The 13,160-nt window shown below is 51.3% G+C and overlaps 1 protein-coding gene across 1 annotated transcript in view; it reads left to right on the top strand.

Annotated features, from left to right (window-relative positions):
- Positions 1 to 12,323, top strand: part of SEZ6 (seizure related 6 homolog) — a 183,266-nt gene extending 170,943 nt beyond the window's left edge. Inside the window, exons 13-17 of the mRNA XM_060258965.1 lie at positions 6,121 to 6,318; positions 8,034 to 8,072; positions 8,299 to 8,419; positions 8,505 to 8,607; positions 12,104 to 12,323. Of these exons, the coding sequence (XP_060114948.1) occupies positions 6,121 to 6,318; positions 8,034 to 8,072; positions 8,299 to 8,419; positions 8,505 to 8,607; positions 12,104 to 12,133 (491 nt within the window). The 3' untranslated portion in view covers positions 12,134 to 12,323. The remainder of the gene's footprint in view (positions 1 to 6,120; positions 6,319 to 8,033; positions 8,073 to 8,298; positions 8,420 to 8,504; positions 8,608 to 12,103) is intronic.
- Positions 12,324 to 13,160: the final 837 nt, after the last annotated feature.

The raw sequence follows: 13,160 nt of genomic DNA, 5'->3' as shown, positions 1-13,160 counted from the left end.
AATACTAGAATTTAAAAGGACCCAATGAACTTGATGGACGGTAGATACAGGGAAGACAAAAGAAAGTGTTTCTTTAAGCAAGGGATGCAAATAACTCATTTGCATATTAGGCCACATCCTCTGACTTCACCATTGTTTCACGTAAGACTTTTGTAGAAAAAGCCCAGTGGGAACTTGTTTGCATATTAGGCCACACCCACTGACATCACCATTGTTTTACATAGGACTTTTGTAGAAAAAGCCAGCGGGAACTCATTTGCATATTAGGCTACACCCCTGACATCACCATTGTTTTACATAGGGCTTTTTAAAAATAGAAGACTCCCAGCAGAAACTCATTTGCATATTAGGCCACACCCCTGACAGCACCATTGTTTCATGTGGGGCTTTTTGTAGGAAAAAAGCTGAGCAGGAACTCATTTGCATATTAGGCCACACCCCTGGCATCACCATTGTTTCGTGTGGGGCTTTTTGTAGAAAAAGCCCAGCAGGAACTTGTTTGCATATTAGGCCACATCCCCTGGCATCACCATTGTTTTACATAAAGCTTTTTGTAGAAAAAGCCCAGCATGAACTCATTTGCATATTAGGCCACATCCCTGACATCACCATTGTTTCATGTGAGGCTTTTTATAGGAAAAAAACCCAGCAGGAACTCATTTGCGTATTAGGCCACACACCCTGACATCATCATTGTTTTACATGAAACTTTTTGTAGAGAAAGCCCAGCGGGGACTCATTTGCATATTAGGCCACGCCCCCTGACACAGAGCCAGCCAGAACTGCATTCCTGCTCAAAGAAAAAAGCCCTGGGTAGGTGTAAGCCTGCCTGCTCCCCCTCTTCTTTTCCATTCTGTTGGGAGGGGCGGTTGGGTGCTGAGGGTGCCCCAGCCTGGGACAGCTGTGGCTAAGATAGGGCAGCCAGCCTCCAGGTGGGACTTGGGGATCCCCCAGAATTACAGCTCATCTCCAGACTACAGAGATCAGTCCCCCTGGAGAAAAGGCATTCTTTGGAGGATGGACTCTATGGCATTGGATCCCACTGAGGTCTCCATTCTCCTCAGGATCCACCCCAAATCTCCAGGAGTTTCCCAGCCTCAATCTGGTATCCTTCCATCTCGCACCAGTAGCAGCAGGGGGACCTGGCAACTCTAGGCTAAGACCACTCTGCTGTCATCTTGGAGAAACTGTGCAGTGCCACAAGAAAGGAAAGAAAAGGTCCCCTATGCAAGCACCAATCGTTTCCGACTCTGGGGTGACGTTGCTTTCACAACGTTTTCACGGCAGACTTTTTACAGGGTGGTTTGCCATTGCCTTCCAAGTCCTCTACACTTTCCCCCCAGCAAGCTAGGTACTCATTTTACCGACCTCAGAAGGATGGAAGGCTGAGTCAACCTTGCTACCTGAAAACCCAGCTTCCACTGGGGATCGAACTCAGGTCATGAGCAGAACTTAGGACTGCAGTACTGCAGCTTTAACACTCTGCGCCACGGGGCCCCTACCACGAGAAAAGAGACCAACAAATGTGTTGATCTTCAAAAAGGAGACGAGTAGGGTTGCCAATCCCCAGGTGGGGACAGGAGATCCCCTGGTTTGGAGGCCTTCCCCCCACTTCAGGGTCATCAGAAAGTAGGGGGGGGGAGAGAAATGTCCGCTCGGCACTCCATTATTCCCTGTGGAGACCAATTCCCATTCCAATTCTCCCTATGGAGACCAATTTCAATTCCCATAGGTTATAATGGAGAATTGATCTGTGAGTCTCTGCGGCTTGGGAGGGGCTGTTTTTTGAGGCAGAGGTGCCAAATTTGCAGCATAGCATCCAGTGCCTCTCCTCAAAACAGCCCCCAAGTTTCAAGAAGATTGGACAAGGGGGTCATGAAATGACAGCCATGAAATGCAGCTGATGGCTCTGTACCGTTCTGTGTCAATATGCGGAAAGTAACCTAGTGAACGGGCTGTGTTACTTCCAGTGATGTCATAATGGTCTCGATAGGTTGGAAGTTTGTCCGGAAGTCCCCAAATTAAATTCTACAAAGACACATGCAAAGTGAAATTCTAGAAAGACACACGCAAATGGGGGAAACTTAGCTGGGCAGTAGAACATGTAAAAAGGGTCTCAAGCTCACAACTGAGCACAAATTGAACAAGAGTCAGCAATGTGATGCAACTGCAAAAATGCTGATACCATTTTAGGCAGTGTTAGAAGCATAGTAGCCAAGTCACAAGGAAAGACAAACTGAAAGGGGTTCAGAGAGGGCGCCACAGAGGCCTGTGAGTTCGGAAAACAAGCCCCGTGAGGAAACATTAAAGGAATGGAGTAGGTTTAGCCCGAGGAGGAGAATGCTAAGGGGAGATGTGATCGCACTCTTCACATGCCTGTTCCTGCGGAGAGGGTCATGACTTGTTCTCTGCTTCTCCCTCTGCTCCTCCAGAGGCCATGATTTGATGACATGAGCTCAGGCTACAGGAGGAGATGTTTTGGTTGAACTTTTAGAGAAACTTCCTAGCTGTGAAAGCATGCCAGTTACCCGGGGAGCAGGAGGGAAACAGAGTCTACCAAGCAGAGCCTTGACAGAAGAACTCTTGTTTTTCAAGCTGCTGCATCAAGAACATTGGACTACATGGCCTCTAAGGCCGCTTTCGACTTTATGGCAATGCATAGCTAGCTTTTGGAACTCACTGCCTCAGGATGTGAATAAAATGACCCATATTGTAACCAGTGTTTCCTCTAAGCTGAGTTAGCCTGAGCTAGCTCACAGATTTTTAGCCTCCAGCTCACACATTTTTGTCTTAGCTCAGGAAAGATGACCCCAGAGCACAATAATTTATGCAGTGTCTCACCACTTTCATGCCAGTAGCTCACAAAGTAGAATTTTTGCCTAGAAGACTCTGCATCTTAGAGGTAGGGTTGCCAATCCCCAGGTAGGGGCATGGGATCCCCCGGTTTGGAGACCATCCCCCCACTTCAGGGTGGTCAGAAAGCGGGGGGAGGGGAGGGAAATGTCTGCTGGGAACTCTATTATTCCCTATGGAGATTTATTCCCATAGAAAATCATGGAGAATTGGTCCGTTGGTATCTGGGGCTCTGGGGGAGCTGTTCTTTGGGGTAGAGGCACCAAATTTTCAGTATAGCATCTAGTGCCTCTCCCCAAAATACCCCCCAAGTTTCAAAAAGATTGGACCAGGGGGTCCAATTCTATGAGCCCCAAAATAAGGTGCCCCTATCCTTCATTATTTCCTATGGAAGGAAGGAATTGAAAAGGTGTGCCGTCCTTTTAAATGTGATGGCCAGAACTCCCTTGGAGTTCATTTATGCTTGTCACACCCTTGCTCCTGGCTCCGCCCCTAATGTCTCCTGGCTCCACCCCCAAAGTCCCCAGATATTTCTTGAACTGGACTTGGCAATCCTACTTAGAGGGAACATTGATTGTAACGCCCCTTTATAGATCAATGGTGTGGCCTACTGCAGTGGTGGACTGGCCAGGGTGTCAGCTTCCCCGATGGGAAGTGGGCCCCCTTAAACATTAGGCAAGATGTTAAAAATGTTAATGACCTTTCAGTAGCTTGAAAATATAATAGAAGTTCCAGGATTATTATTTTAATGCAACTAAAATTTACATTGTATTTAGGGTTGCCAGCCTCCAGGCGGGACCTGGGGATTTCCCACTTTTACAGCTGATCTCCAGCTAGCAGAGATCAGTTCCCATGGAGAAAATGCAACCTGTATTTACATTTTGTATCTACTGCATACTGCCAGTGATATGTACAATATATGTACAGTGTCATTACTAAAATATATATATTTATGTTGCAAAAGTTTTAATTGCACCTTTTTTTCCAAATGCATTTGAAAATGTTATTTATTTCTTACAAAAATTAAATGATAGCCTTGTCGTTGTGGGTAGGCCTCCTATGTCTCCGGGCAACCAATATTTTTAGATGCAGCCTGCCACTGACCTACTGTGTAAATGCTGATCACTGTATCTCCAAAAGGACATTGGAGAGCTGGAAGAAATACAGAGGAGGGGAACTGAGATGAAGAGGGGGTTGGAGCGCCTTCCCTATGAGGAAAGGCTGAAGAGCCTGGGACCAATTTCGCACGAGACCTTTAATCCTGGTTTAGCCCTGTCCCTAAGCTGACATTCTACACTAAAATCATAGAGTCATAGCGTTGGTTTATCTGGTTCTATTATTCTAGTGTACAACGTCAGTTTGGGGTGGGGCTAAACCAGGATTAAAAGTCTAGTGCGAAACTGGTCTGGGACTTTTCTGTTTAGAAAATGGATGATTAGCAGGGGACATTATAGGGCTGCCAAGCTCCCGCTGGGGCAGGGGATCCCTCACCCAGGAGGGCTCCAACCCACTGGCAGGGAGCAGGCAGCCGGGGCATCTCCACCCCTGAAGACCCCCATCAGCGTGCGTCATCCCTGACGCAATGACGTCACCTGGAAATGGGCTGTGGGAAGTGGGGGATGGATGGAGCTGCTGGCTGCAAAGCCCTGGGGCGGAGGAGAGGGAGGTGGAAGGAAACCCCCCTGCTTACACACAAAGTGCAGTCCCTTCTTGACTCCAAAGTCTTAGGGTTGACTGCCTTGGCTTGCTTGCTTTTAGAGCCTCCAGCTTTTGCCCCTACCCCGGAAAGCTTCTGAGAAGCGGCAAGCCCTGCAATGGATGGGAAAGGGTGCCCCCCCTACATTTTTTAAAAAGCCTCCCCCCCGACTTTTAAGTTAGTTGGTTAGTTTATTTGATTTATACCCCACTCTCCCTGCTAGGGTTGCCAAATCGAACCCCAGAAATATCTGGGGACTTTGGGGGTGGAGCCAGGAGACTTTGGGGGTGGAGCCAGGAGACACTGGGGTGGAGCTAGGGGAGGGGCGGAAACGGCGCCGGGGAGCGTGGCGAACCGCCCCGCGGCCTCTTCTCCGCTCGCCGTGCTGCTCCTCCGAGATGGGCTCAGCCTGAGCCCATCTCGGAGGAGCAGCACGGCGAGCGGAGAAGAGGCCGCCGCACCGCTGCCGCCTCTGCTCCGCTCTGTGGCTGCTCCGTGGATTCGCGGCTCGCCATGCTCCTGGCCTGCCTCGCCCTCCCCTGCGCTGCTGCCGTCTCTTGGCTGCTCCCCCGAGATGGGCTCAGCCTGGGCCCATCTCGGAGGAAAAACTGCGGTGGGCGGGGAGGGGGTGGCAGCGGCGCGGCGGCCTCGCCGGCTCCAGGATCCGGCGGCTCGGCGCCGTTTCCCCCCTCTCCCCCCGCTTCCATTTTTGGGGGGAGCGGGGGAAGAGGGTGGAAAGCCTGGGGTCCCCCACCAGGGCAGGAGGTTTGGGAAGCCTACTCCCTGCCGAAGCACGCTCAAGGCGGCTCACAAAGACAACAGGATAACAGTAAAAACAGTTAAACATTAAAATTGTCACGTTCTCAGGGTGCAGGCAGGCAGCAGTCCAAAGCCAGTCCAAGGTCAAAGTCCAGGAAGTCAAGCAGGAGCCAGGTCACCAATGCAGAATCACAAACCGGAATCAGAAGTCAATGTCCAAAAGCCAAAAGGTCAAGGTGCCAAGGAAATCAAGCAGGTCAGGATCAGGGATCAGGAAGGAGCGTGGATGCAAGCCAGAGAATAGACTTGTTGCTTCCACAAGGTTACCAGGTCCTGGGTGGGAGCTATATGGGCGTCTTAATCAGCCTGCTCCCTGGATGGCAGTGACTCTGTTAGAACTCAGGGCTGAGAGATCTGAAGCATCGGCGTGCCTCATGTCTTCGCTCTGAAAGTTCTTTCCGGAGCCTGCTTCGAACTCTTGAGATGGGAGGAGGAGAGCTTGGAGGAGATTGATCTGGTGCCTGGAGAGTGATTGATGGGACAGCTGCTGTTTGTTCAGCTGAGGAACTGGCTGGCAACTCTTCCAGGTCTGTTAACCCTTCCAGCTCCTCCTCGTCAGGGCTCAAGACAAAAATAAACCATGTAAAATGGTTTAAATAATTTGGTGCTAATTCCAAAGGATTTAGGATGGCATTTAACATCCTAGTTATGGTCCTTGACCCCTACTGTTGTGTGGTAAGTGGATGGGTAGATGAAGGGTCAGCCTCAAAGACTTTCACTAAACTCCCTTCGGCATGTTCTGCCTTTCCCAGCGGAGGTGTACGAGCCCTGCCACAACCCCGGCGTCCCTGACCATGGAGCTCAGAATCCAGAGAAGAGGGTGTACCAGGCGGGGGCAGTGCTGAGGTTCTCCTGCACCGCGGGCTACACAATGGTCGGCGACGCCACCCTGCGCTGTGTGCCTGGTCACCCTTCCCAGTGGAATGGCACCCCGCCATTCTGCAAGACAGGTAAGTCTGTAAGAGAGGGGGGGTACATTATCCATAGGGCACCACTGACCATATCGGTTGCCCATCCGTATAGGGAAGAGGATTCAGAACCAAGAGCACTTGGCAGTATCCCCCAGTTCTGTGCCAAGGTCAATCGTCTCCTGGAAGCAGAATGAATTATGCAAACATATTAGGTTAAAAAAAATGTATTCAGCTTATACTATCCAAAGGGAGAACAAGAAAGCAGGCAGAATTCGGGGTTGCTAGAAGCCCTGTTTTAGCTTCTGAATCTCACCACTAAGTGCTGGCTCATGTTATCTAGTCCTCATGCAGCCATGAGAACTAGAAACTTTGGAAGAAGGAGGGGGATCCAAGTTTACGCAACAGGATCGCGGATGTAGGAAATGCCCACAGGTTGAAGAGGGTACCAGCTAGGCAGATATTTGGTTAATTTAGCACTGTTTGCCCAGTCATAAAAGCATAATATTGCATGCAGTAATATGCATATCAAGAAGTATATCGCAGAAAAGCAAATCTTCCATTTATTCAAGTATTCAGTTCACATTCAGGTTGCAATCGGAAGGAGAGAGAGAAACCTAATCTAAAGAGTACTCTACCTAGCATAAGTGGCCAGCTATATTCAGCATCATGTGTATGGAACTATGAGGGCACTGCCTCTACAGAAGAGACCTGTAGAGATATGTGACTCCACGCTGGGCCATGGGGAAATGGGGGAGAAGAAAGATCAGAGAGGGAGGAGGAGGGCTCAGAAGGCAGCTCCCAGGTTAAGACAAAGAAAGGCATCCCATTCAAGGAGATAACACTTATACACACTCAGGGCCTTTTTTGAGCAGGAACGCAGTTCCGGCTGGCTTGGTGTCAGGGGGTGTGGCCTAATAGGCAAATGAGTTCCAAAGCCCTGTGCAAAATGGTGATATCAGGGGGTGTGGCCTAATAGGCAAATGAGAGCCTGCTGGGCTTTTTCTAACCAAAAAAACCAACTGTATGCGCTTAGAGTGATGTAGCATCCCCCCATTGTCCAGATGTGCTGAGTCGCTCACTCCTACACTGGCATGCTGGGAGATTTAAATAGTTCAGGAGGGCTCCTGGAGGTTCATGCCCAAGTGGGAGTCAGACCCAAGCCCTGCTCTGCCTGGAATCCCACCCTACAGCCCTCCCCTTAGTGTTGCCAAGTCCAATTCAAGAAATATCTGGGGACTTTGGGGGTGGAGTCAGGAGACTTTGGGGGTGGAGCCAGGAGACACTAGGGGTGGAGCCAAGATCAAGGCTGTGACAAGCATAATTGAACTCCAAAGGGAGTTCTGGCCATCACATTTAAAGGGACGGCACACCTTTTCAATTCCTTCCTTCCATAGGAAATCATGAAGGATAGGGGCACCTTCTTTTGGGGCTCATAGAATTGGACCCCCTGGTCCAATCCTTTTGAAAATTGGAGGGTATTTTGGGGAGAGGCACTAGATGCTATACTGGAAATTTGGTGCCTCTACCCCAAAAAACAGCCCCTCCCAGAGCCCCAGATACCAGCAGATCAATTCTCCATAATTTTCTATGGGAATAAATCTCTATAGGGAATAACAGAGTTCCCAGCAGACATTTTCCTCCCCTCCCCCCGCTTTCTGACGTCCCTGAAGCGGGGGGAGGGTCTCCAAACCGGGAAATCCCCTGCCCCCACCTGGGGATTGGCAACCCTACCTCCCCTTTCCCTTCTTTCGCAGCCTCCACCGAGGAGTTCTACACCAACCGCAACCTGGACGGTAAGAAGGAGAACCACAACCCATCGCCCACCAGAAGCGTTCCCTAGGTCAGGTTTCGTACTGGGGAGGGAAGGAGGTTGTTGCGGGCCGCAGTCCTGGAACTGGCCCCGTGTGCCTTTCTCCTCTCCTCTGGCTGGGCTGCAGCTCCCTGGCATCATCTGCCTTTGCCCCCTTTGCTCACCCTGTTCCTCGCCCTCACTGCTTTCTTCTCTCCCCTCCCCTCAAGCTGTGGCCAAAATGACACCCGCGGAAGACTTCTTGCAAGGCTCCAACGTGGCCTTTGCCATCTTCCTGCCCGTGGCTGCTGTGGGGCTTCTCCTGGGCACCTTGTACCTCTACATCTCCAGGTGAGTCACTGCTCCAGGGGCCCAGGTCACACCCAGTCCTCCGAAGGGGAGAGGAGGCCCTCAGTGTCTTTGTGCTTCCTTGTAGGCACCAAGGGAAGCCGTCGCTGCAGCTGCCCCTGTCGGGCTCTCACCCCTACGATCACATCACCGTCGATTCGGCCTTTGACAACCCCACCTATGAAACCGGAGTAAGTGCCAACTCCCTCCTGTGGTCCCCACCCTGGGTGGTGTTCCCTCTAAGCTGAGTTAGCATGAGCTAGCTCACAGTTTTTTAGCCTCCAGCTCACACATTTTTGTCTTAGCTCCGGAAGGAGGACCCCAGAGCACACTCGTTGATGCAGGAGCTCACATCTTTCATGCCAGCAGCTCACAAAGTAGAATCTTTGCTCATAAGACTTTGCAGCTTAGAGGGAACATTGCCCCTGAGTCGATGGGGCTAAGGGAAGGGGAGCCCTAACTCAAACTGGCATACAGCCTGGGTGGGGGCAGGGCCGGATTAACAATTAGGCCAAATAGGCACTGGCCTACGGGCCTCCACATCTTTAGGGGCCCCAGACTGGCTTCTTCCCCCAGTTTCTCCCCTGCTTGCAGCCCTCCCAGCCTGCACACACAGCCAGCAACTGAGCCGCTCTTTGCCTGACTTGCCTGGTGCGGCTGCTGCTGGCATCATCGCCAAGTTTACCTCTCTCTGCCTCTCCCACACAGCTTTGTCAAAGGGGGTTTGGAGAAGGTGCCTGCAGGCTGCAGCAGGGGCCGCAGGCAGCGGGGGGTGAAGGGGGAGAGGCGCTCCGACTCTGAGATAATTTGCAAGGGCCCCCCCCCCCGAGACTTTGTCTGCCGAGGGGCTTCCACAGGGTTTAATCCGGCCCGGGCGGGGGAGACTTTGGTGCTCTTAAATTTGGCTTGCCAACCCCCAGGTGGAGCCTGGAGACCTCCCAGAATTGCCACTAGTCTCCAGTCTACAGAGATGAGTTCTGCTGGAGAAAATGGTTACTTTGGAAGGTAGACTGTCTGGCATTATATTCTGCTGAGGTCCCTCCCTCATAACTCTTGCCCTCTCAAGCCTCAGGGCTTTTTTTTGTAGCAGGATCTCCTTTGCCTATTAGGCCACACCCCCTTGATGTGGCCAATCCTCGTGGAGCTTCCAGTAGGCCCTGTAAGAAGAGCCCTGTCAGCTCTCGGAGGATTGGCTACATCAGGGGGGCGTGGCCTAATATGCAAAGGAGTTCCTGCTGCAAAAAAAGCCCTGGACTTCACCTTGAAGAATTTCTCAACTTGGAGTTGGCCACTAGGGTTGCCAACTCCAGGTTGGGAAACACCTGGAGATTTTGAGGGTGGAGCCTGTGTACAGTGGGGTTTGGGGACAGGCAGGACTTCGGATATAATGCCATAGGGTCCACCTTTGAAGGCAGCCATTTTCTCCAGGGGAACTGATCTCCGTCGCCCAGTGATCAACCGTAATCGCAGGAGATCTCCAGCTATCCCCTGGAGATGAGTAACAAAAAGAGAGAATCCACAGAATGAAGTCCTCAAATACAACCACAGACTGGGGCTGAATCTCTAATAAACTTAGGAAAATTTCTTAAAGAGATATTCATACAAATGTCATACAAAAGTCATGTAAAATGTTCATACAAAATTCACATGCAGCACAACAGTTTCAGTACAGCGAGCTCTTGTGCAAATACACTCTCTTCTGACGGTTGTTACGGAAACGTCTCATCGGCTAGCGAGTACGTCAGAGGCTTTTGAGGGGAGTCCTGCACAAGTTTCCATTTCTCCACAACCAACAGAAGATGATCTCTAAATTTTCTGATCAGTAATTCAGCCACGGTCTATTGTTGTATTTGAGGACCCCCTGGAGCTTGGTAACCCTGTCTTTGGCCCATAGCTCAGTCCCTGATTGGCAATGCCTTTATCATGAGGACCACATCTGGAATGGAACAAGGACTGGGGGGTGCCAGCTGCAGAGACTCAGGCTTATATAAGTGGATGTTCCACCAAAGTGCTCCAACAGGTGCCTTGGGGAACGTTTCCTCCCCTCCAACCAGCCCTGTCTTGGCTCACATGGAAAAACCATCCGTTAGGGAGCAAAACTCTCCCAAAGACTCTATTGCAAGGGTGGCCAACGGTAGCTCTCCAGATGTTTTTTTGCCTACAGCTCCCATCAGCCTCAGCAATTGGCCATGCTGGCTGGGGCTGATGGGAGTTGTAGGCAAAAAACATCTGGAGAGCTACCATTGGCCACCCCTACAATAGAGGCAGCTTCTGGAATGGCCTTGATTTAGCCATAGCTCTCGCAGAGCTGTCCTTCAAAGGGCAGCTGCTGTGAGAGCTCTCTCAGCCCCACCCACCTCACAGGGTGTCTATTGTGGGAGAGGAAGATATAGGAGATTGTAAGCCGCTCTGAGGTTCAGAGGGGAGGGCAGGATATAATTCCAATATCTTCTTCTATAATATAAAAGGGGTTAAAACTGACAGCTTTCCCTGGGCTCACTTGAGATGAGGTTGGAGAGTTGTAGGTTTGGGGATTTCACAGGCTTCTGCATCGAAGGATGAGAGAGGGGGCAAAAAGGCACTTGGGAAGGGGCAGGGCTAGGCAACGAGCGGCTGGAAAAATGCAATTAATAGAGCAACTTAAATCAGAACATCAGTCCATCTGCCTAATGTCTAACTGGCTCTCCAGGGACTCAAGCAGACCTTTCTCTGCTTGAATCCCAGACAGGCCTTTACCAACTGAGCCATTTTATGGGAAGGGCGGGATATAAGTCATAGAATAAATAAATAAAAATAAATAAAACTCTGGTGCCCAAGGCTTGCAAAGCAATAGGCTCGCTGTTTGGTTTTTGAACTTATATAAACATATGAAGCTGCCTTATACTGAATCAGACCCTCGGTCCATCAAACTTAGTATTGTCTACTCAGACTGGCAGCGCCTCTCCAGGGTCACAAGCTGAGGTTTTTCACGCCTACTCGCCTGGACCCTTTTTAGTTGGAGATGCCAGGGATTGAACCTGGGACCTTCTGCTTACCAAGCAGATGCTCAACCACTGAGCCACCATCCCTTCACCGGCTCACGGAAAGACACGGGGCAGCTTTACAAACCCATTTTGTGTCGCTGCCAAGGTGGTCGGGGAGCAACTGGGTTGCCCAGGGGTTGAAGACTGACAGGAGATTCAGCCAGGGGAGAAAGAAACAGGTACATAAATTCCTCTGTGGACCAAGGTGGGTCAAGACAAACGACAGGCGTATGCCTATTTTAATGCACAAATATGATACAAGGAATGTAACGTTACCTGTTCTGTCCGGTATGGGAGTGGAAAGTTCACTTCAGTGATGTGGGGCTCTAACAGGGGTGGAAGGGAGAGCCGTCCAGGGTTGGCTAGAGGAAGGTGGATGCAGGGCTATTTAGCAGGAACTCCTTTGCATGTTTGGCCACACCCTTCTTATTTAGCCAATCCTCCAAAAGCTTACAGGGCTCTTTGTACAGGGCCTACTGTAAGCGCCATGAGGATTGGCTACATCAAGGGGGCGTGGCCTAATATGCAAAAGAGTCCCTGCTGCAAAAAAAAAAAAGCCCATGGTGGATGACTGGAGGCAGACTGGGAGGGGCCATGGTGCTGGGTGGGAAGGGGTGGATTCTCTGCCCAGCAGCCAACCTCCTGCAGGCTTTTTTCTCTCCAGGAGATGCGGGAGTATGAAGTTTCCATCTAGGGTGGCACCACCTCCAAGGTGGGAGCCGGAGGGGCAGGCCCCGCTCCTGATTCCGTGCTGCCCTCCACCCTCTCCACACGCCAACAACTGACTCCGAGGTCGACTGGCCACCCGCAGTGGCGAAGACCGTTGAAGACCTCCCACCCACCCCTTGACGGACCTTCTGGGGAGAGAAATCAGGACTCTAGACCAGCAGAAATCAGGACTCTAGACCCCCCTCGCGAGGCTTCCCCCCTTTCAGGCTTAGCTCTGGAATGGGCTCAGATCTGTGTCCCGTGCGGCAGATAGCCCTAGCCTGCTTCGACGCCCACGCCGCCCGTCGTTTCCTTTGGAACCATCTCCAGCATCCTGACCGTGTGCCCCCTGGTTGCTGCTTCTTCTCTGCCGAAGCATCCTCCACGGCCTCTGCACCCCTCGCCCGTAGGCTTGCCCTGAGTGCGAGACTTTCCGAACTGGCACAGGGAAGGCGTGTCGGGATCAGGCTTCGTCCCCATTCCTCCATTTGCCAACAGCCTGCAGCTGAAGAGGGTGGCCGACTCCCTTGACCTCTTCGCCTGCATTGAATGCGACGGCCCACCAAGCAAGCAAGCAAACAACCCACGGTCCATGATGTATGGAAGTTAAGCAGAATGTGAATGACTTTTTTTTCATGAGTTGGGGAGTCACATGCATTTGTTCCCATTTGACTGCCAGGAATTTTCCTCCAGGGATCTGGGGTTGGACTAGATGGCCCTGGAGGTCCCTTCCAACTCTATGATTCTATGATCTTGGAGGTTTGTTGCCTTCCTCTGGGCATAAAGCAGGGGTCACTGGGGGAATGGGGGGGGGGGTTAGCTGTGAATGCACTGTGCAGAGGACTGACCCTTAGAGCCCCTTCCAGCTCCTTGTTTCTGTGTCCCCTTCTCCTAACAATTGTGGCAGGAGGAAGACCAGGTAGGGCAAGTCCCCCTCTTGGGAAAATCAATGGGGCCGGACAAAGCCTGCTTCTTCTTGCAGGCATGTGGGGGTCCAAGGATCTGGCATGGGG

The sequence above is a fragment of the Heteronotia binoei genome, chromosome 18 (genome assembly GCF_032191835.1).
Source record: "Heteronotia binoei isolate CCM8104 ecotype False Entrance Well chromosome 18, APGP_CSIRO_Hbin_v1, whole genome shotgun sequence".
Lineage (NCBI taxonomy): Eukaryota > Metazoa > Chordata > Lepidosauria > Squamata > Gekkonidae > Heteronotia > Heteronotia binoei.
This window is presented reverse-complemented; position numbering and strand designations above follow the sequence as displayed.